Source organism: Myotis nattereri (genome assembly GCF_964212035.1).
Source record: "Myotis nattereri genome assembly, chromosome: 10".
Taxonomy (NCBI): domain Eukaryota; kingdom Metazoa; phylum Chordata; class Mammalia; order Chiroptera; family Vespertilionidae; genus Myotis; species Myotis nattereri.
The window spans coordinates 83,273,567-83,296,321 of record NC_138085.1 but is presented as its reverse complement, the minus strand read 5'-3'; the positions used below and the strand labels follow the sequence as shown (position 1 = coordinate 83,296,321).

General features: G+C 59.8%; 2 protein-coding genes across 5 annotated transcripts; one reads left to right on the top strand and one right to left on the bottom strand.

The window, feature by feature from the left end:
* The first annotated feature begins 635 nt into the window (after positions 1–635).
* On the top strand, positions 636–17,224 carry TRAPPC12 (trafficking protein particle complex subunit 12). 4 transcript variants are annotated; one of them, XM_081100776.1, is made up of 12 exons: positions 636–797; positions 3,330–4,486; positions 6,260–6,376; positions 7,247–7,360; positions 7,893–8,031; positions 10,122–10,234; positions 11,316–11,388; positions 12,007–12,080; positions 14,804–14,902; positions 15,418–15,518; positions 16,199–16,286; positions 16,608–17,224. In XM_081100776.1, exons 2-12 carry the CDS (start codon positions 3,335–3,337, stop codon positions 16,848–16,850), a joined length of 2,313 nt encoding a protein of 770 aa, XP_080956902.1. In that variant the 5' UTR covers positions 636–797; positions 3,330–3,334; the 3' UTR covers positions 16,851–17,224. The 4 variants fall into 4 exon arrangements, 3 of the variants coding, with proteins under 3 accessions (XP_080956902.1, XP_080956901.1, XP_080956903.1); XR_013996496.1 differs by having other exon boundaries at positions 680–797; positions 3,330–4,543; positions 11,316–11,383; XM_081100775.1 differs by having other exon boundaries at positions 680–797; positions 3,330–4,543.
* Positions 17,194–20,896, bottom strand: ADI1 (acireductone dioxygenase 1). The gene is made up of 4 exons (XM_081100778.1): positions 20,646–20,896; positions 18,826–18,945; positions 17,966–18,145; positions 17,194–17,857 (listed from the first exon to the last, which is right to left on the bottom strand). Exons 1-4 carry the CDS (start codon positions 20,763–20,765, stop codon positions 17,738–17,740), a joined length of 540 nt encoding a protein of 179 aa, XP_080956904.1. The 5' UTR covers positions 20,766–20,896; the 3' UTR covers positions 17,194–17,737.
* Between the last annotated feature and the right edge of the window lie 1,859 nt (positions 20,897–22,755).

Sequence of the window (22,755 nt, the reverse complement as noted above, 5' to 3'; positions counted from 1 at the left end):
AGGTGGTAGACCCCCACCCATAGATGACAACAGGGAGAGGAGCTGGAGGAAAGCCCCACCTAACTTCCATGCAAGGACAGGTCAGTCTGAAGAAGAAAGCAGTAAATTCCCCCCCGAGGCTTTAGAAGGAATCCTAGCCATTCCCCAGGGCAGCTCTTTGAGCAGCCGCTCGAGATTTCTCTTCGAGTGTCCTTTCTCTTTGCTCAAATGGATCGTCTCTAGCGAGTTTGGCTCTTGGCTCTGAATTCTTCTCTTAGCGGGAACCCAAGTAGGAGGTTGCTGAGCCCCGCTTTGGTCTGACCCCGCCGGTGAGACGCCTGGTGCGGTTCCCACGGCCGACAACGGACACTTTTTACCATTAATGTTATTACGCAAATAGTGCCGATGTGCAGCAGGAAGAGTCGAAGGCACAGCAAGGCACGAAGACAAACCCTGAAGATAGTCTCCAGGGCGCTTTGGCCCCGATGAAAGAAGCCTAACTGTGTCCCTTCCAGCTGCGCCCCCCGCCGGCGAGGTTTAGAGTAACTCCCGCTCCAGCCCCAAGATCGCCCCGCCCACCCCGCCGCGTTCACGCCCCCAGGCTCAGGCCCCGCCCGTGGCCCCGCCTCACACCTCCGGGCCCCGCCCCCGCTGCGTGAACCGGAAACGCAATGCGCTTCCGGCCGCCACCATTGAGAGGTCGGGGAGGAGCTGCACTGGGCATGCGCGCAGAAGAGGCGGCGCGGGTGGTGCAGTAGGCGCAGCGTTCACGCCCCCTTCCCGCTTCCTCCACATTCTCGCCGACCCCGCGGTCGCAGGTGAGGCCCGCCGGCTGCCGGGAGGGCTCCCGCCGCCTCAAGCTCTCCCCGCTCCTCCCCGGGCCCCGCCGGCCGCGTCTGCCGCGGGGACTTTGGCGCGTCGCGGCGGGGGGCGTCGGCGGCTCAGGCAGGGGACCCGGGGAGCAGGCAGAGGGGGGACCGGGGAGCAGGCAGAGGGGGGACCGGGCTGCAGGCAGAGGGGGGACCGGGCTGCAGGCAGAGGGGGGACCGGGGCGCAGGCAGAGGGGGGACCGGGGAGCAGGCAGAGGGGGGACCGGGCTGCAGGCAGAGGGGGGACCGGGGCGCAGGCAGAGGGGGGACCGGGGAGCAGGCAGAGGGGGGACCGGGGAGCAGGCAGAGGGGGGAGCAGGCAGAGGCATCAGGGCGCAGGCAGGGGGTCTGGGGTGCAGGCAGAGGGGTTTCATTAACACTAGATTGCCCAAGGAAGTCATTTTGACTGTTTTTTAATTTCAATTAGAGAAACAATTATGTATATAAGGACACAGTGTCTTAGAATTTTGTGACTTTTTTTACAACATATGAATGCGTTTATTAATAATTGTAGTTACCTCCCCCTCCTTCATTTCCGGTATATATATGTGTTATACCTATATTGCCCAAAAGCAGTCATTTTGACTGCTGGGGGGGGGGGGAATTATGACTCTTATTATTGAATTGAGTAAATTTCTTATATGACCAGGTCGGCTCTGTATTGAAATAACAGTTTTCATTTTTTTTTTCGATTACCGTCACATGATAACATACAAGTACATGATAAATTGTCGATACTTGATAAGTTGCAGTTGCTCAATAAGCTAAACTAGTACTTGTTATTCGAATCTTTATGCAGTGATACTTGTTCTAATAAGTTGTTTATTGTATTTCTTTTGCGCCCTAAATTCATGAAAGAAATGTCGAATAGAAGTGAGTTATTGGAAAAGCTAAGGAACATAAGTGCAGAGTGCTCCGATATTATTCTTTCACAATGCAGTCATTCCGACTGCTTTTGGGCATATGGGTATATACTAAATGTCAGTCTTTCTAGTGTTAATGATGTTACCTGAAACAAGGTTTCCGAGGAGAATCTAAACATCGTTACACACTTAAGCTGTGACTTGAAAAATTGTTGCTTTTTGCTCGCTTTGTAATTTTCAGATGATTTCTTTAAAATGTCCTAGGTAGCCCTGGCCTGTGGGCTCAGTGGTTAGAGCTCAGCCCGTGGGCCGAAGGGTCTCAGATTCGATTCCCGTTCAAGGGCACACCCCTGGGATGCGGGCTCACTCCCAGCCCCGTGGGGCCCGTGTGGGAGGCAGCAGTCAATGTGTCTCTCTCACGTCTATGTTTCTCCCTCCCCCCCTCCCTCCTCTAAAAAGCAATGGGAAAATCTCTTCAGGTGAGGATTTAAAAAAACGTTTAAGGAAATTCTGATCTTTGCTACAACATGGGCTTCTAAGCCTTGAGGACGTGCTCCGTGAAGTGAGGCAGCCACAGAAAGACAGCACTGCTGGTTCCATTTCCGTGAGGCCCCCGCAGCGTCAGGTTCCTAGGAAGGCGGGTGTGGGTGCCGGGCTGGGAGAGGCGTCAGCTTACCGAGCGCACAGTCGGTTTTACAAGATGAGAGGAGTTCTGGGACGGATGACGGTGATGGTTGCACAACCTGAATGTGCTTAATACACTGAACTGTACACTTGGAAATGACTAAGGTGGTGAGTTTTACGTTGCCTGTCTTTTACTACAGTAACATGTAAGTGGCTGGAGAAATGGAGTCTTTTGAATATGGATGTGAACATGTAACTGATAAACGCTGTTCAGTGCAGTTGTAGGTTCACTGCAGAACTGAGCAGCAGGCGCAGGGACCCACGGTTTCTCAGCCTCCCGTGATCAATGTCCACAGCGGCCGGGACAGGTTGCAGCCTGAGGACAAGTCCCTTATCACCCAAGATCCACAGTTGGACAGTAGGGGTCACTCTGGCTGTTGCACTTTCCATGGGTCTCTAGAGCCAGCGGTTCTCAGCCTGTGGGTCGCCAACAATGAAAATCCATCCTGCATATCAGATGTTTACATGACGATTCATAACAGTAGCAACATTACAGTGATGAAGTAGCATCAGAAATACTTTTATGTTTGGGGGTCACCACCACATGAGGAACTGTATGAAAGGGTCGCGGCGTCAGGAAGGTTGAGAACCACTGGTAGACAATTGTAAGATGACGTGTTTACCATTTTTATAAAGTAGCCCGGCCGGCGTGGCTCAGTGGCTGAGCATCGACCTATGACCCAGGAGGTCAGGGTTCGATTCCCGGTCAGGGCACTTGCCCAGGTTGTGGGCTTGATCCCCAGTGTGGGGCGTGCAAGAGCCAGTCAATGATTCTCTCTCATCATTGATGTTTCTGTCTCTCTCTTCCTCTCCCCTCCTCTCTGACATCAATAAAAATATATTTAAAAAGGAGAAAGAAAAAAGTAGGATGAAACGAGCTTCATAGTAACGGGAGGAAAAGCTGCTGAGGTTGGTGTATTTGCCTTTGTTTCAGGGACCATGGGGGACGCTCCGGGCGCTGAGCAGAGCCTGACCGCGGAGCCCCGGCTGGCCGAGGGGGGAGCAGGAAGCATCGCCCCGGAGGCACCCCAGCAAGAACCCGGGCTGCTCTACCAGGAGGAAACCATTGATCTCGGGGGCGACGAGTTTGGGTCAGAGGAGAATGAGGCCGTCTCGGATGATTCCAATAACTTCGCAGACAAGCTCAGCGAGCACATGATGGAGAGCGTCCTCATTTCGGATTCCCCGAACAACAGCGAAGACGACACAGGCGACCTGGGCGGTGGCCTTGGGGCGCAGGATGTCCGGGAGCCTGCAGGAGGCAGTGCTGATCGCAGCCCGGACAGTGTCCCCGGCCAAGGCAAAGGCGCCGCGGACACGCCCAGTCCTGACAGTGAGAGCGATGCAGACAAGGCACCGCAGGGCGTCTCAGAAGGCACTCCTGGCGCCAGGGTGCCCTTGAAGGCAGACCCAGAGCCGGAAGGGAAAGGCTTGCCCGCCTGTGAGCATGACGATGCCGGGGAGCCGGGCCCCAGGCACCAGGGCCCGCCCCCTCCCAAGGACGCGCCCGTGCCCGTGTGCACCATCTTCAGCCAGGCCGCGGCCGCCCAGCCCAGCCCCTTCCTGCAGGACGGCTTCGAGTCCCAGATGGTGAAGTCGCCCAGCTTCAGCGGCCCCAGCCGGCCGGCCTCCGGGACGCCTCCCCCGGCGGTCCAGCCCAGCCCCAGCCTGAGCACGTTCTTCGGGGAGACCGCCAGCGCCAGCTCCCTGGCCTCGGACTTCTTTGATTCCTTCACCACCTCCGCGTTCATTTCCGTCAGTAACCCCCACGCCGGCACGGCGGTTCCCGGGCAGCTGTCTCCAGTCGCCTCCCCGGGGACGGAGAGCTCAGAGCCAGCTGTGCCCACGGCCTCGCTGGAAACCCCTCCGTCCCCAAAGCCCTTCTCCCAGATCCAGGCCGTGTTCGCAGGGAGCGAGGACCCCTTCGCCACCGCCCTGAGCATGAGCGAGATGGACCGCAGGAGCGACGCCTGGCTGCCCGGGGAGGCGACCAGGGACGTCCTGGTCTCAGTGGCCACGCAGCAGTACCGCACCGTGTTCGTCGACAAGGAGAACCTCACCATGCCGGGCCTCAAGTTCGACAACATCCAGGTGAGGCCGGGCACCTCCTGGGAAGAGGCAGCGCTCGCAGGTGATCTCCCCCATGAAGTAGGTCGTTCTGTCCACACCTCAGTCCCCGGCTGCTTGTCGCTTATATACATGTGTTACCGTTTGCACATTTACTGCATACGTGCGTATAACACTTCCTGTGCACATAGCTGCTGTGTACAAGCAGCGTACCTTTTGTACGCATATGCCATATATAAGTGAATACCTTTCAGGCATTGGAAAGTCCTGTTTTTAGGAGTCCTAAGGTTCTGATTGTCAGGGTCCGTGTTGGGTCACTGGGTGATTTCGGGCCCTGTTGATGTCCCTGATGTAATTTAAGGAAATAGCCCTGGTCTTAGGGGTGACTTCAGCAAGGGAGCTGGTTACCTCGCAGTTCTCAGAAGTGGCTCGAGACTTGGTGTGATCGGCTTCTCGGTGACATCTGGGCTGCAGCACAGGATAAGTCTCCCACCCCCTTCGTTTTTAAACAGGCTTCATTCCCTTCGTTTTTCTTGAATCAGTTGTGCCGGCCACAGCTGGAGCTGGGGTTCTCTCTGCTCAGAGACGCTGGGCCTTTACGAGATGGTCGGGTGTGTGTGTTGTGTCTGATGTGCTCGAGTGGACAAAGCTCTCGCAGACTCAACAAGGAGATAGGAGTGCCCCCAATAATCATCATAAAAGCAGAAACGTCATGTGTGCGAGTAGCAGTGTCAGCTCAGGTCACTGGAGGATAAAACCATTCCCCTTCCCTGATCTACTTCCTTCCTGTGCTGTGCTGTTAGGGTGGGAAGCAGCCTGTCTCGGGCAGCCCTGATGGGACCATAACTTGGTACAAACGTTTTAAAATAAAGTTTTAAAAACTGCCCCGGAATCCCGCTCTTGGGAATTTGTCATCAGGAAGAAGTCTCACCCTGTGCCCTGGAAGGCTGCGGTCCGACCCGTCAGGGCACGTGCGGGAGGCACCCATCGATGAATCTCTGGCTCACCAACGTCTTCTCTCTCTCACATCCATCGTCTTAAAAAAGGAGGAGGTAGTCTCGCTAGTTGCAGATGCCCAGCGTTGGGATGTCTGCAGAGAACCGAGCACCCACAGTCGGGAGGCAGCTAGAGCACTGGCTCCCCTCTCTACCCTGGGGCGTGTTGCACACAAGCGATGTCACAGTAGATGTTTACTGAGCGGCGCCTTTTATTGGTAGATTGGAAAACCGGATAGGAGATAGTGAGCACCTCTCCTCCCTGCCCCGCTGTGGCCCGTGACCTGCGCCCTGTCTCTCCCCTCCGGCCCTCCTGGGGAGTTCCCCTCACAGCCGGGGGTCTGGCCTCCAGCACCTGCTTTCCAAGGCGCTGCCGTTTGCAGGTCTCCCCACCCCCCCCTCCCCCCCTGTAATTCTGGAAAATGGAAGGTTGCCATGGAAGTGACTTGACCCTGAACCCGGTGGCTCTCGGGTGCTGGGACCAGGGGTCCTCGGGTGTTTGGAAATGTGCCAAAAGGACGGGCCGGCACGTGGCCTTAGGGTCGGGCCCAGAAGCTCACTCCCGGCCGCGGCATCGCACAGCGCTCCCTCGGCACTGGCGTTGAGAAAGGGCTGCTGCTCTGCGGTTTAACCTAGGCCGGTCAGGGGCAGGGGCAGGGGCAGGGGCAGGGGCAGGGGCAGGGTTGGGGCAGCTATGGATCCTTACCGCACGGTGACCTGGGGTTCCGGGTGGCGTCTGGTTAGCTGAGTTGGGGAACGCCGCGCTGCCCTGACCTGCCTCGCACACGCACGTCCTTCCCAGGGAGATGCCGTCAAGGACCTGCTGCTGCGCTTCCTGGGGGAGAAGGCGGCGGCGCGGAGGACGGTGGCGGACGCCAGCGCGGTGGAGCAGTCCTTCGTCGGCTTGAAGCAGCTCATTGTAAGGAGCAGAGTGTGTGGTTCAGGTTGTGGGTTTTCTTGATGAGTCCTGCCTTCCTTCGTGATGTTGTCCTGGGAGTCATTACCTTGCACACATTATCCCAAGCCCTTGCGCGTAAATAGAATCTTGTTAGCATCGGTACCAGGCCTGTGTAGCAAAAAGCGTCGTATCAACACGCTTTCCGTGTGCAGTCCCGTTAGACTGAAGGCCATTGTTTAAAGTGGTCGGGTTACTCGAAGCAGCTTGTATGTGGGTTAAATAAGCTTCATCAAATAGAATGTCTAGAGGGAAATAATTTTATGTTATTTTTTAAAATGTTCTGTCTTCTCCACTTAGTATAGAAGGCTCGTTAGTGCACGGGTGTCCTGTGGTTCAAGTCTCGGCAGGAAATAGCGCGGAAGTGCCTCGTGTTGATAGACTGGCCTGTGACGGGCCGCAGCTGTGCATTCATCGAGGCTTTCATGTTCATAATGGGAGCATGTAAACATACAGCACCCCTCACACCACATGCAGACCTCACAGACACACGCACACGTGGCCAGCACAGCCTCCCATTCGAGTGTTGATCTTAAACTGGAAGGTGAAGCAGAAAGAGCTCACAGGTGGTTATCTTGGGAGAAAGGCGGGCAGCTGGATGTGGGCTGCGGCCAGCTTTCCCCAGGTTCTCGCCGTGGCCGTCGGCAGTGACGTGCTGGCATCCTGCGCGTTCTCCTGGGCTGCGTCGCGTGCTTGGCCCCTTCCTGGCTGATGGACGTGTGGCGAGGACCTCGGCGTTGCCCCGTGGCCTCTGCTGGGCGGGCTACCTGGCGCTGCCGCTGCGTCCAGCACACAGCCCGGGGCTCGAGGGCCCGTCTTGCCTCTGCCTTTCAGAGCAGCAGAAACTGGAGGGCTGCGGTGGACCTGTGCGGGCGCCTCCTCACAGCCCATGGCCAAGGCTACGGCAAGAGCGGGCTGCCCACCAGCCATACGGCAGACTCGCTGCAGGTACAGCCGGGCGGGCTCTGGGTTGTTGTTTGTTGTAATTGGGGTGGGGGTGGGGGGGCATGGGAGGGGCCGGGACCTTTCGTTCCAATAAGAACAGTGGGAACAAAGCGGGTTTCGAACCCCGAATTCAGTCCCAGGGTGAGAATGCTCTGGTCCCGCTTTGTGACAACACAGGTGTGACCTGGACTTGTCTCTCTGGAGGCTGGGCACCCAGTGTCCTTGCAGAGTTGCTGGGGGAGGGGCTGGGGGAGGGGCTGGGACGGGGCCCACAGGGCGGGGCCGGCCTCCTCAGGGCTGCTCTCCCTGGTGACAGCAGTTCTCGGATAAGGATGCAGAACTAGTGTGAGGAGGAAGAGCCGGCGGGGGGCGGGGGGGAGGGGGGCACGCCGCGGAGGCCCTGGGGTCCTGCCTCCTGTAGCTCTCCGTGTGGGCACAGGTCCCCGGAGCAGTTAAGGGGGTGCCTGAGGGAGGGGGATCAGGCCGGCCCGTCCCCAGGTCCACCCTGGGGTGACCTGTGCCTCCACGTGCGCAGCTGTGGTTCGTGCGGCTGGCGCTGCTGGTGAAGCTGGGCCTGTTCCAGAACGCGGAGCTGGAGTTCGAGCCCTTCGGCAGCCTGGACCAGCCCGACCTCTACTACGAGTACTACCCGCACGTGTACCCGGGGCGCAGGGGTAAGGGCCCTGCTTTGCACTCAGCTGGTGTCCTCGTTCCCTTCTTTTCCCGGTTCTGGGAGATCAGGCACCTGGCAGTGGGCCTGAGAGCCTCACCTGCTTGTCATACCCCCACCTGGACACGCTCACGGGGCCGCGGGTCCATCCCCCGTTTCCCAGGCAGCTCCCGTGAGAGTCCAGTGAGGATGCTGGGGCCCGCAGGCTGCCTGGTCTTGCTCCAGAGTGAAAAGTGCTTTGCATTGTAACCGGTTCAGACGTGTGCAGGGAAGGGACGCACACAGTCCGTGCTTGTTCTGTGCCGGCTCTCAGCCTCCGCTGTCGTTTAATTTATTGAAAAATGTGGGCGACGTGAGACAGAGCGGCAGGAAATGAGAACTAGGCAGGGTGGCAGGGGCAGTTTGGAGGTGTTCTGTCAAGCGAAAGGCTGCCCAGACCTTCATGGTCTGCAGGGCCAGCTCACTGAACCGCCGTGTCTGGTCTCCTGTCCTGTTGAGTCCATGAGCCGGGCACTCAGAACAGCAAGTCACACACCAGCGGGTTAAGAGGAAGGGACCGCCTCGTTCTGCCCTCTGCCTGGGCGCTGGCGCCCGCTGGTCCTGTCTGCAGTCCCTGCTGGGGAGGAGGCCGCGCTCGGCGCTGCCCTGGCCAGGACGGTGTGGTGGCGCCCCCGGGACCCTGCAGCTTCGGGAGTGGAGTCCGGGTTCAGGGTGCGCTGCCTCCTCCTTCCCCTCGATGTGGAGGGCCTCCCCCGAGGACGAGAGACCAGGGGGCGCGCTGCTGAAGCCGCGGAAATTAAACCGCGTCGGAACTCGGATGGAGAGCAGACGGTGGCCACGCGCCATCAGGCAGTTACCGCAAACCGTGAGGGACCGTAGGCCTCCTGAGTGTGTGACGCCGGCCACAGTGGCGTCTGGGATGTGGACTGATTTTTCTTCTCGCTCTGCGGTGTGACCGCATCAGTGTCCGATTCTGATTCATTTCCTTTAGCTGCAGTATGTGAGCAAACACATGACGTGTATGAATAAGCTTCAGGGTCTTCTATTAAACACTGGGCGCAGTGTACCCACTCAGCACATTCACCCCAGAAGGCGGAGGGGCCGGACCCAGAAGCTCCTCTGTTGCTTTGAACTGTTCCTGGGGGATGTCAAATTTTCTTCTTTTAAAAAACACCTGTTAGAGTTGAATTCTGAAAGAGTTTTGCTACGTTAATACCGGCTCTGTGACTGTTCACCATGTCCCCGCATTCAAGAAAGAAACGTGTAAATTGTTTTACTCCCGAATAGCAGTGGTGCTCATTCCCCCTCGGCACTGACCGATGGAGCTGGGGGCGCCGGGGCCCCCGTGTCTGGGCAGACCTGATGCTGCCGTGCCTCCTGCTGGGACCGTTCTGAGGCACAGCTTTGGCTCCAAAGGCACACACATGTGCACACATGCACACGCATACATACGTAGACTCTGGCTGAGGGGGCATCCTCAGGACCTGGGCCCGACGCACGCTGGCTCCGCCCATCCTGGCTCTGGGTCCCCCACGCCCTCATCGGTGGCCGATCCTCCCTGCAGGTCCCAGGGACCTCGCCGAGCACTTCCAGGCGAGCTTGCCGTGGACGGTGCTGAGCCCAGTGTGCTGTGTGGTCCTGTGTTGGAGGAGGGCCCAGCTGTCTCGTCAGTGTGACAGTCTACACGGCTGCAGGAGACACCCCAGCCCTCTGATGCCTGGAGCACGCTTACTAGGACACGCTAACAGCGGTTCTCAACCTTCCTCACGCCGCGACCCTTTAATACAGTTCTTCATGTGGTGGTGACCCCCAACCATAAAAGTATTTTCGTTGCTACTTCATCACTGTAATTTTGCTACTGTTATGAATTGTAATGTAAAAATCTGATATGCAGGATGGATTTTCATTGTTGGCGACCCACAGGTTGAGAACTGCTGCTAGAACATGGTTACACTCTGCAGTGGGCACCATGGGGAACTTGACAGTGCCAGGCGGTCCTGTGGTGCCCGCTGTGGGGGGTCTGCACAGCTCGCAGGCAGCACGGGGCAGGGCGCGCTCTTCACGGCACCGCTGACGCTCTGGCCTTGGCCGCAGGCTCCATGGTCCCCTTCTCCATGCGCATCCTGCACGCGGAGCTGCAGCAGTACCTGGGGAACCCGCAGGAGTCGCTGGACCGGCTGCACCGGGTGAAGGCTGTCTGCAGCCAGGTAGGCTCCCGCCCCCGGTCCCTCCCCCGTGCCCGTGCCCACTGTCGCCCCTGCCGCCTCAGGAAGGCAGGCCTGGCCTGCTGGGGCCCTGTGCCATCTGCTCGCTGACATCATGGCGGGCAGGGGGCAGGCTTGGGGAGCTGGAGTCCTGAAGGCCTTGGTCTTTAGTGGCATTGTGGGGGAAGCAGGAGAGCTCCGTCGTAGAAGTCACCTGCGAGTTGTGCCCAGGCACCGGGAAAGCTCGGACGTGTACCAGGCCCCCGGCTCCTGCAGTGCCCTGAGTGCCTGCTGCTGCCAAGCCGGCCCTGGGCAGCTTTAGACAGTGGTCTGAGGTCCCAGAGCCCAGGCACATCGCCCTGACCCTGCCACCTGCACCCCTGACTCAGGACAGTCGGGCCGGAGTGCCCCCCAAATCGCCCCCCGAAACGCCCTGGGCTGGGAAGTAACATTGTGTGGCGAGGAGATCGTTCCACTGGCGACGTTAGGAAGACCTGGGGGCCAGGGCTCCGTTCCCAGGCCGCCGCCTGCCTCCCCGCGCTGGTCCTCAGTTCCCGCAGGGCACGTGGTTGGAGGGAGCAGTGCACGCGGTTGGGGTGGAGCTCGTGTGCGGAGCCGCCCGCACACTAGACGGCACGCCAGCAGGAGCGGCAGCTTCCGGCGGTTAGAGAAATGAGGTTGCATCTCAGGGGCCTTCTCAGTCCCAGCTGCTCTGGGGGGACTGGTATGGGGTTCCTGGAGGGGGCAGCCCCACAGCCACAGGTGGGGGACGGTGATGTAACCCTAACTTGGAGCCGCCAGCAGCCCGACCCCAGACGGTCTCAGCGCAGGCGGCAGACGCACTGGAGGAACGACACCACCGTGTGCTGGGGGAGTGGGGGCGGTTCAAGGTCCTCTTGTCCTTTTGCTTCCGAGCCTTCCGCGCTGCAGGTGGCCGCCACCTGGGTGCTGGGCAGCGAGCGGGACGGGGTGCGGGAAAGGTCCTGAGGCCCGGCTCTCGGGAGAAAGCGGCTCCCGGGGGGCAGGTGTGACGGCCCAGGCCCAGGCCCTGGCCCACCGGCGGGGCTTTGTCCTTTGACTGCAGATCCTGGCCCACCTGGAGCAAGGCCTGGCCGAGGACGGCAGCATGAGCAGCATCTCGCCCGAGAACAGGCAAGGTCCGTGCGCTTCCCCCCTGCGCAGCTCCCGGGGCTCTCGGCGCGCAGCCCGCTGGGTCTGTGGTCTCACCCCCTTTTCCTTGTCCCTTAACCAGCCCTCCCCTCATCCCAGGGCAGCTCCTAGGGACCTTCGGCCTGGGACTCCGTGAAGAGATGGGAGAAAGGGCAGGCCCACGCCGGTCTGGACCCAAGGCGTGGGGGCGGTGGGGGGAGGGGAGGCTGTGGAGGTTTGAAGGTGCCCTGTGGGGAGTCGGCTTCAGGTGGCCTCACTTGGCGGGCGTGTGACCTTCCAGCAGCACCTCTGCCCGCGCCACGTGAGGTGACAAAGCCCCCCCAGTGGAGCGGGGGGAGGTCGGAACCGGGCCTGAGGCAGAGCCCAGTGCTGGCCCCGTGGGGCGCCTCGCACGGGCCGTGGGCGGCAGGCCTAACCCCCTTCACGGTGAGGAGTTCTCGGGGTGCTGACGCTGGCCCTGGCCCTGTGGTCTGTCCCCCGAGGCGGAGCCCTGCCTCTGCCGCTGTGTCCCTTCCAGGGGCGGCCTCCTCCCGGAGCCCCGAGCGCCGGCCTCGGGAGTGCGGGCCCCACCCGGCGCCGCGTTCGCTCACCGCCCTCTCTTGCAGCCTCCGTGCAGCTGTGGCGGTCCCGCCTGGGCCGGGTGACCTGCTCCATGGCCAACTGCCTGCTGCTGATGAAGGTGCGTGGGGCTGGGCACGCGGAGGGTCCGCACAGCAGGCACACGCTCCGCCTGTGCTGTGACTTCTGTGCGAGGAATTCCACAGAACGGAGAGTTTTCCTCGTCCCGAGTAATTGTTAAACGTGGGTCTGGTGATTCAGTTTAAATCATGGTGCACGCTCGTGCCCCCCTCGGTCCCCGTGCTCTCCTTGCGCTCCGCCCGGAAGGTGGCTCTGTGATCCTGTGGGAGAGGGCCTTCTCGACCAGGGGTGATGGGCTGGGTGCCAGGACAGGACACTGCGCCCCGGTCCAGGGGACAGCCTACCAACCACAGGGCACGACCAGGCTGCACCTGGGATGGGGGGGCCTGTCTCCTCCAGTCCCCTCCTCGGGCAGGCCCTGCAGCTCACAGCCTGTCCTGGGGCCTCTCCCTGTGTGGGGACCTGCAGCCCCTTCCCCATCCCCCTCCCACCCCCGCCCGGCCCACACCTGCCCCAGGGTGACCTGCTCTGGGGCTGAGGAAGCTGCTGCAGGAACCCATCAGCCACAAGGCAGCAGCCTCGCTGTCCACACCTGGGCCCCATGAGCGGTGGGGGCTCCCCCACGGCCCACAAGGTCATTCCGAGCTGCAGTGCAGGCAGGCAGGCAGTTTACGGAGTGGAGGAGCGTGACCGCGGCGCTCCATGCCTGCGGGCCGCCTCGATGTAGCCATGGATCCATGGGGGCGCGGGGAGGGCTGGGAGCAGGGGTAAGTTCAGAGCCACAGCCGCTCATCCGCTGTCACAGAGGTGTGGCCGGGACCGCTGGAGGAGCCAGCCCCAGCATGGTGGTGAGGACGGGTGGGGATGGGGGTGGGGGTGAGGAGCGCTATCGCTCACAGCGGTTTCCCTTCAGGCTCTCGTGTCTTCAGAGGCCGGCCGGCCTTGGTGGCCCTGTCCCTGTCCCCTCGCACCTCAGCCACACCTGCCCTGGGCCGTGTGGGCAGGAGCGGGGTGGCCCCGAGCCCACAGCCTCCGCAGTGACCAGCTGCTCCCCGAGGCTGCGGTCCTGCCCCGCTGCCCTCCACAGGCCACTCCCCACCCCGTCCCGTCCCGTCAGCCAGCTCTGACCCTGCTGCCCTGGCCCTGCGGCCCTGTCAGCTCCGCGGGAAGTCCCAGCGCAGAGAAACCAGCACAGCCCTGAGGTCACAGGCAGACGCTGCGCTCACCGTGGGCCACACCCACAGGAGGGAGGCACTGTTCCCAAACTCGCGGCTTTTCTGCATTTTAAGACACGAACAGACAATTATGGGACGAAAACGCGTTTCTTTGTTGTATCATCGTAATGCCTCGGCACCAGCGGCCTCCTGCCCGCCCGCAGGTGGGCGGTGGGCAGTGGGCGGGTCGGCGTTTCAGAATGCCGGCGGGCGAAGGTGGGACTGGCACTGCAGCTTAGCCTTTCCTGTCCGGGTTTAAAGGGGGACCCTTGTTGCCGTCAGGGCCGCTCAGGCTCCTGCTTTCTGAGTCCATCCGGTGGCCGTGCCGGCAGCGCAGGCCTGGGGTCTGCCGCGTGGTGTCACGTGAACCTGGTGATTGTGTGGGCTGACGGGTTATGTCCTCAGCACTTAATGATTTTGAATAACATTTCTATGACAGAGAATAAATATTAATTCAACGTTTCAACGATGAGAAATGTATTCGTGTGCGCCCGCCTGAGTGTGTGCATACGCCCTCCCGCACAGCCATGTGGCACGGGGCTGGGAGAGTCCTCCTCTCTATTTTATTTATTTATTTATTTTTATTTTTATTTTTAAATATATTTTACTGATTTTTTACAGAGAGGAAAGGAGAGATAGTTAGAAACATCGATGGGAGAGAAACATCGATCAGCCGCCTCCTGCACATCTCCTACTGGGGATGTGCCCGCAACCCAGGTACATGCCCTTGACCGGAATCGAACCTGGGACCTTTCAGTCCGCAGGCCGACGCTCTATCCACTGAGCCAAACCGGTTTCGGCCTCTATTTTATTTATTATCCTTTTATCCTCACCTGAGGATATGTTCATTGGTTTGAGGGAGAGAAATATCAGTGAGAGAGAGGAAAATGGATCGGTTGCCTCCCAGGGATGGAACCCACAGCCTGTTGGGGCACAGGACGACACTCCCACCTACTGAGCCACCGGCCAGGGCTCACCTCACTTTGTTGTTTGTTAATCCTCATCTGAAGGTATTTCTCCACTGCTTTAGATCACTGGTTCTCAACCTTGGCTGCACGTTAGAAGCACCTGGGAATCTTTTTAAAATCCTGGTTTCTGGGCCTCATCCTCCGGAAATTCTGTTTCTTTGTTACTAATGTTGTGGCCCCATCCCATCACAAAGAAACACTGCTTTAGATGGAGGGAGGGGGTGAGAGAGAAAGATACCTCAGTGTGCGAGAGGCACATTAATTGGTTGCCTCCCAACCAAGACGGGGAATGAACCTGCAACCCAGGTGCATGCTTGACGAGGAATCTAACCTGGGAGCTTCTGTGTGCAGGGCAGCACTCTAACCACTGAGCACCAGCCAGGGCTCACCTCTTTAAATGTCACTGCCTCCCCTTAGGTTCACAGAGGCCTGCAGGCGGGCAAGGCGGGCGCCCTGGGTGGGCGGGGGTTCCTGCTGGGCCTCCTGCTTCCTGCCACGCATGTGTCCCCGTGTCCTCCACACGGGGTCCACGGGGCCTTGGGCAGAGCCAGTCCTCACCTGACAGCCGCTGCTCCTTGCAGGACTACGTGCTGGCCGTGGACGCCTACCGCTCTGTCATCCAGTTCCACCCTGAGCAGGAGCCGCAGCTGCTCAGCGGCATCGGCCGCATCTTCCTTCAGGTGGGCACTGCCCGCAAAGGCGCGAGGGGAAGGCCAGGGTCACTGACCATCCCCAGGGACTCTGGCAGCTAAGGCACAACCGAGAACTGAACTCGTGGGACAAAGAACTCGAGGGCCCAGGAGCACGGGGAGTGCGTGTCTGTCATTTCACTGGTCAACCAGACCAGAAAAATCGATGGGGCTGCCACAGTTCAAACTGTCCCTGTTATACTTTTAATTTTAGCCTTTAATTTTATTCTTATGCTGTGTAACTGCTGCTATGCCAAGATTCTTTCAGAAAGTATAGACTGCAGACCGTGCGTCTAGCGTGGCCCGTGTGTTAGGTTCGACTCGGCCGCAGGGAGTCCACCCACTGCATCCCACCGTCTCCGGCAGCTTTAGCAGGAAATGATACTTAGCGAGTGGTTAGAGTCCCCCTGCTCGACACGAACGTCTTCATGACGTGACGCTGGGCGCTGAGCTGTGCGTGGCTGCAGACTTGCCACCTGAACTGACTGGTGACTCTGTCAGAGCAGATTGGAGACATAAAAACGGCCGAGAAGTATTTTCAGGACGTGGAGAAAGTGACACAGAAGCTGGACGGGCCGCAGGGGAAGATGATGGTGCTGATGAACAGGTACGGAGTTCACACCGTGTTTCCCGCAGCTCCCGGCGCACACAGCCCTCAGGACGCGGCCCCGTCAGGGTCTCAGAATCGGAACAAGTCACAGCCCCAGGAGTGGACGGGTTTTCTTGAATCACAGTCATTCTTTTAGCCGCAAGAATTGACTTTAAGCATTTTTCTTTGTTTTTCAGAGTATTCACATTGCCCCCATTTTTCACGTAAATTAGCGTCTGTATGTACTCCCCCCAGCGCTCCCGCTGTGTCCCTGGGTGGCTCTTATGGGCCAACACCCACACCCACAGCACCGTGAGGCCGGAGATGTTCCCTCGGGAGCAGAGAGAAGCTGAGGCAGGAAGTGTAGGCGCAGAGCCATGTCGGGATTAAGATCGGTTAGACCGCTTTTTTTTTCTTAAGTGAAAGTTTATTTAGAAAGTTACAGAGACAAAAGGAGGGCCTTGGAGCTTAGGAGAAAGAAGGTAAGGTAATGACTACGCCAGGGAGAGGAGGGGAGGGCCAGGCGGGGTGCTCCCAGCACCTTACTTTCTATCCAGAATGCGAGCTATGGGCCAGCCGGCGGCACTCACTGTCCGGCTGGAGGTCACCGTCCCAGGCAGCTCAAGGTCATACGAGGGTGAACATCGCCCGTGCCTCTGCCCTGGGAGGCTGACGCTTTACTGTCGCTTCTGTCGCAGAGCTTTCCTTCACCTCGGCCAGAATAACTTCGCAGAAGCCCACAGGTTCTTCACAGAGATCTTAAGGATTGACCCCACAAATGCAGTGGTAAGGCGCTTCGGCAGATGTGGGCTCACACCTGGGGTCCCTGTCCAGCCCGCTGGCCTGGGCGGTGTCCATGGGGGGTGGGGACCCCGGCCCTGCACGCCCCGGTTTGCCCCAGGCACATCCCCAGTCCTGACGCCCGTCCTCTGAGGGGGTGGGGGTCCCGGCTGCCCGCCCGGGCACAGCAGTCCTGACGCCCGTCCTCTGAGGGGGTGGGGGTCCCGGCTGCCCGCCCGGGCACAGCAGTCCTGACGCCCGTCCTCTGAGGAGGTGGGGGTCCCGGCCGCCCGCCCGGGCACAGCAGTCCTGACGCCCGTCCTCCAGGCCAACAACAACGCGGCCGTGTGCCTGCTGTACCTGGGCCGGCTCAAGGACTCGCTGCGGCAGCTGGAGGCGCTGGTGCAGCAGGAGCCCGGGCACTGCCTGCACGAGAGCGTGCTCTTCAACCTGACCACCATGTACGAGCTCGAGTCCTCCCGCAGCGCGCAGAAGAAGCAGGCACTGCTCGAGGCGGTCGCCGGCCGCGAGGGCGACAGCTTCAACACGCAGTGCCTCAAGCTGGCCTAGCCCTGCTGGCCGGCTGGGGCTCCGGCTCCTGGGAACTGCGCACGGGAGCCACTGGGCGGGGCTGGCGGTCCCGGTCCTGTGAGGCCTCGCTAACCCTCCCGACTGGGGTGTCGGGGCCTCGTGCTGCTGATTCCTGGAGCCGGGGCTGCTTGGTTTGTCAGTTCTGAATGTCCTCAGAGGAGAGTGGGAAGATGGACTATAAACTGTTCCCATACGCCTGGGCGTTGGGGCGTTTGTAACTGCAGGGACACCACGGGACGACACCCCTCCTCCCAGCCCCAGAGGGACCCATTGTCTCGCCATTGGCGCTTTCCAGCCCAGGCATGAAAGGAGACGGCTGCTTACTTATTTCTAAAGTTTATTGATGAGAGAGACCCATTGGCTGGTCCACTTATTTATGAGCTCGTTGGCGCAGTCTTGTCGGAACCCGCAGCCTCGGTGCATTGGGACGGTGCTCTGACCAGCTGAGCTACCGGCCAGGCAAGGCAGCTGCTTTGTTTTCAACAGGAAAGTGGGTGAGTCCCCCTAACGTGAGGGCTGCCCCCCACGCCCCTGGCGGTGGGAAAAGAGTCCTGTCACCTGCTTACACCTGCGCACAGGCGGCGTGGCCTTGACGGCAAGGCATCAGGTCCCAACGGGGCGGCCCAGCAGGGACACGGCACGCGGCGCGAGTGCAGCGCGGGTGCCGGCACAGGGCCACGGGAGTGGAGACGAGGCTGCCCACAGTGGCTTCTACGTAAAAATCAGATCAGGCTACGGCTCCTTCCACTAAAACAGACTGATCAGCCAACCTCCCAGAGGGACAGAAAAGTGAGGAAGACACGGTAGGTTTCCTGCCGCTGTCACGCCAGGACCGTCCCGGCCAGGGGTGTGCTGGCTCGGCACCACTATGCCCTCTGCGCCAAGAACGCCAGGTACTGCCCCCGCGCCTCCACGTGGTCCGCTGGCCGGTTGTGCGCCGTCCACACCGGCTCTCCCACGAACAGCCGCATGGCCTTCACGTAGTTCTGGGAACAGCACACAGTCCCGGTGAGACCGGCCGGCGAGGCCTTTACCTCCCGCGTCTGTCCGTCAGTCACACCCTACCCTCCCACCTCCGAGCCACACGGGCCCACCTGCTCGTCCAGCGTGAAGCGGTGATAGATCCCCGCGGGGAGGGTGATCATGTCTCCCTTCTCCATGGCGATGCGGATCCACCTGTCCTCCGCGTCCCTCACGTCGAAGTACCCGCTGCCGTCCAAGACATAGCGGATCTCCTCGTCCAGGTGCAGGTGCTCCGTGTAGAACATTTTGATCTAGGCCACGAGGGACATGGTGAGTCGCCTGCAGACCAGCCTCAGTGACAGAGCTAAGTGGGCAGAACTCTCCCAGGAAAGTCGGGGCATTACAGCAAGTGTAGGGGGACCTGGGGTGTTATGAGTCCTCCCGGCCAGCCAGCACCTAAAGGATGCACACCGACAGCACCACCCGTGCCAGGCAGAGCTCCCACAGTTCCCTGTGCGGCACCTGGTGCCCTCTGGTCCCCACTGACAGACAGGACCTGTGGCAGAGGCGAGGTCGCTGGCCCGACGACAGCCTGCATGTGCAGAGCCGACACTCCCAGATACCCTGGCTCCTGCTCATAACCCACCCCACACGGCAGTCACACGATCACATGCAGTCATGCCAGTCATGTCACAGGATCACACGTGCAATTACATGATTACAGGCACACAGTCATGCTCACACTGGAAGGTCAGAAGCCACATGAAAATGTGTTGAAGGTAGTCACCTTAAAGAATTTCTATTTCAAATCTACTTTTCTCTTCCCCCTAATATCTTATTAATAAAAAATTCAAATATGCATTACTCTGATATAAAATCCAAATGGAAACAGAAAAAGTCTAAAAATTTTAAAAACTAAAGAAATAAAAATGTAAAAACTATTGGGAGCGAGTCTAACGACTCCCTCTCCAAACCGTCCGGAGCCCCTGACCTTCTCCTCGTAGTCGGGCAGCTTCTCTCTGCTGATGGTGACGATGTCCATCCAGGAGTAGTTTCGCTCCTTCCGGATCTTCTCCAGCTCTGGGTCGTTCTCGTACTTGTCGGCATCCAACTAAAGGGTTGAGCCACGGGAAGGAGGCCGCGTGTGCAGGAGGCACAGCCTGTCTGGGCCTCCCATGTGCTTGTCTCCAGACAGATCACCAGGCCCCTCCGTTCCCGCCTCTGCGAACGATTCTCCCTAACAGCTGTATTAATTCCTGCTCCCCAAGTCCTGCCTGGGGTTCCTCTTCACCCCTCGGGTCCCGGTGCCAGGGGCTTCGGTGGAACGCACATGGCCTCAGGTCTGTCCGCCCACCGCTCAAGTCCAAGCACCAGGCTGCTGCGCCCGACAGCCTTCTGCTGTCGACCCAGTGCCTTTTCTCCTCTGTTCCTATTCCCTGCCAGCCGTGTGCTCAGTGGTTGAGCATCAACCTCTGAACCAGGAGGGCACAGGCCCAGGTTTGGGGTTCGATTCCAGTGGGGGGGAGGTGCAGGAGGCAGCCAATCAATGATTCTCATCATTGATGTTTCTATCTGTCTCTCCTCCCTCTCTGAAATCGATTTTTTAAAAAGAAGAAAACTACATTGTAAACCTAAGAGGAGTATTTGCTACTCTTCAATTCTTGATGCTTCACCTGGCAGCCCAGGCACCTGACCACCTCCCCCGCCCACCTGGCACGCTCTCGTTCGCACCCTCTGTTCTTTAGGGTCCGATTTTAATGTCGCTCCCCAGGGAGGGAGCCCGATTTCGTCTGAACTAACTGAAGCCATGGGCAGTGCGTTCAGCATGCTGGCCTTGCCCTGGAATGAAACACACCTGGTACATGAGACCTGAGCAGCAAACTCGAGTATCTCCGAGTACTAGCCATCACACGTTCATTTCTACAAAGATGGCCCCAGGTCAGCAGATCCGCCGGGCGATGTGCAGAAGTCAAACCTCACACTGCGAGCTCTAGGCTCCGCCAGGACCACGAGCAGACTGCACGCCTGCTCCCTGTTCCCCGACCAAGAACGGGTGCTGGTAGGAACACACGACACACGGGCGCTCGGAGCACCCGGCAAACGGCACTGAGTTCGGGGCCTTGGGACCCGCCCTCCGGGGAGAAGTAGGGGTAACCGTTTAGCTCATCCCCTGCGCACATCTGCGGGTTCACAGTATCTGCTTCCGCTAAAATGCCAAGCACGGACCACGTCACGGGCCCTCAGAATCTTCAGGTTGTGGATGCATTAACCCTTCCATTGCTCTTCGGTGTCACATCTCAGCCCCGGAAAGATAAACCCGTGTAAAAATTAACACACAAAAGACAGTCTGAATTCCAGAACGCGGACCTCACAGCCATGGGCAGCCTGGGCCCATGCCCATCCCCGCTGACCCCTAGCTCTGCCTGCGCGGAGCCACCAGCCCGTCCCGGCCGGCACGCCCCGACCCAGCGGGGTCCCGTCTGCAGCTGGGACACCGAGGGGCGTGGGACAGCTCCCTGGACCCGCCTGCTGCTGCTTCTGCGCATGCGCGGCGCCCCTGGCCGCCCACCACCCGGCCCCCGGCTGAGCGTGCGCAGTACCCCTGGCCGCCCACCACCAGGCCTCGCTGCGGAGCATGCGCAGTGCGCTCGGTGGCCGACCACCAGGGCTCGCTACTGAGCGTGCGCAGTGCGCTCGGTGGCCGACCACCAGGGCTCGCTACTGAGCGTGCGCAGAGCTGGGTCCTGTCCCGGCCGCGGGGTCCGGGGCTGAGAGGCACCCCGCCCGCCCCCCGGCCGCGCGCCCGCGTACCTTCCAGTACAGGACCCCGAGCCGGCGCAGCTGCTCCAGGCCGACCGGGCGGGCGGGCTCGGCGCGGTGGGGCCGGCGGGGGTCGTCGGCGGAGGCGTCCATGTACCAGGCCTGCACCATGGTGGCTGCGAGGAGCGAGCGGCGTGCGACCTGGGCCGGGGCGGCGGGCGGGGCGGGGCCTGCGCTCCGGGAGGCCCGCGGCGGGCGGGGCGGGCGGTTCCGGGCCTCCTGGCGGCCGCAGCCCGTGCACGGCCGAGCCCTGGAGGCGGAGATCTCCGATTGTCACCGCCGGCCCGAGGCCAAGCCGATGGTTTTGTTAGGTCCGCTCAGCCGGAACCGGCCCGCGGGGAGGAGGGTGCGCCCGGCTCAACCCTTTCCAGTGGTTCCTGCGGCGGGACGGGCTGCCTGCGGCCCCCTGGTTTTAAATAGAACGTGTCCCCCAAAATAACAAAACATCCCGCCCGGCGACCTCTGGACAGGAGGACACGTTTCATAACCGGCGCGTGCAGGAGGCAGCCGGTCAATGGTTCTCATCATTGATGTTTCTTTTTTTTTTTAATATATTTTATCGATTTTTTTACAGAGAGGAAGGGAGAGGGAGAGTTAGAAACATCGATGAGAGAGAAACATCCATCAGCCGCCTCCTGCACACCCCCGACTGGGGATGTGCCCGCAACCCAGGTACATGCCCTTGACCGGAATCGAACCTGGGACCCTTCAGTCTGCAGGCCGACGCTCTATCCACTGAGCCACACCGGCCAGGGCTCTTTTCTTTTTTAAAAATATATTTTTAGCCCTAGCCGGTGTTGCTCAATGGATAGAGCTTCGGCCTGTGGACTGGAGGGTCCTGGGTTCGATTCCGGTCAGGGCATGTGCTGGGGTTGTGGGCTCGATCCCCAGTCGGTGGTGTGCAGGAGGCGACTGATGGATGTTTCTCTCTCATCATGAATGTTTCTCTCTCCCTTCCTCTCTGAAATCAATAAAAAAATATACAGTATATATATTTTATTGATTTCAGAGAGAGAGAGAAACATTGATGAGAGAGAGTCATCGTGGGCTGCCTCCTGCACGCCCCACACTAGGGACCAAGCCCACAACCCGGGCCTGTGCCCTGACCAGGAATCAAACCCCGACCTCCTGGTTCATAGGTCAACGCTCAACCACTGAGCCATGCTGGCCCGGCCATCATTGATGTTTCTATCTCTTTCCCTTACTCTCTGAAATCAATAAAAAATATATATATTTTAAATAGTACAAAACAAAAGAAACAAAAAACACAAAAAGATGAGTGTTCTGAAGGTCAAAGAGACGGGACCACCTGAGAGAGTGGATTGGATGTGGAGGGTGGAGGCTGGAGGCTGGAGGGGAGAGAAAACAGGACCCCCGGCCTCCGGCTCAGCCCCCAGGTCGTGAGCGCCGCTGCGGCGGGTGCTGCTGCTGAGGCGCGTGGTAGGTGTGAGGCCAAGGGGAGCTCAGGTCAGGTCCGGGAGGATGTCCGGCTGGAGGCACCGGTGTGGGCCATCAGCCTACTTGGGCTGTAAGGTCACCGAGGGTGTGTGGACAAAGCACAGAACAAGGAGGGGGCCCTGGGACACCCCAATGTGTGTCACCCGGGAGATGAGCCAGAAGAGGCGCTGGGCAGGGGTCCCCAACGAGCTGAAGGAAAAAATGTAAAAATAAAATGCTCCTGAAACATCGCTTTTTATCCAGGTGCCTCCATGTGGCATCCAGGGACCAGTGAGTGCGGCCGGAGGTGGGGACCTGCAGACGGAGCTGGGAGCAGACTGGTGGGTCTTGTTAGGAACACTCAGAGCATAGGGCCCCCCGGCCGTGCAGTGTTTGTGGGGAGCGTCTGCTGTGTCCCCCTCGCTCTGTGCCTTCTCCCCCCGTCAGGCTCAGTGCCTCCCCAGTGGCCACCCGAGGACCTCGCTCCCAGAGACCCAGCGGGTGGCGGGAGCTCTGGCTGGGCGCCTGGACTCTCCCGTGGGGCTGCCTTTCCAGAATTTGTATTCACTGGTTGTAGAGAGAGGAAGGGAGGAGACACGTCAGTTTGTTCCACTTCTTTATGCGTTCATTGCCTCCTCTGCGTGTGCCCTGACCGAGATCCAAC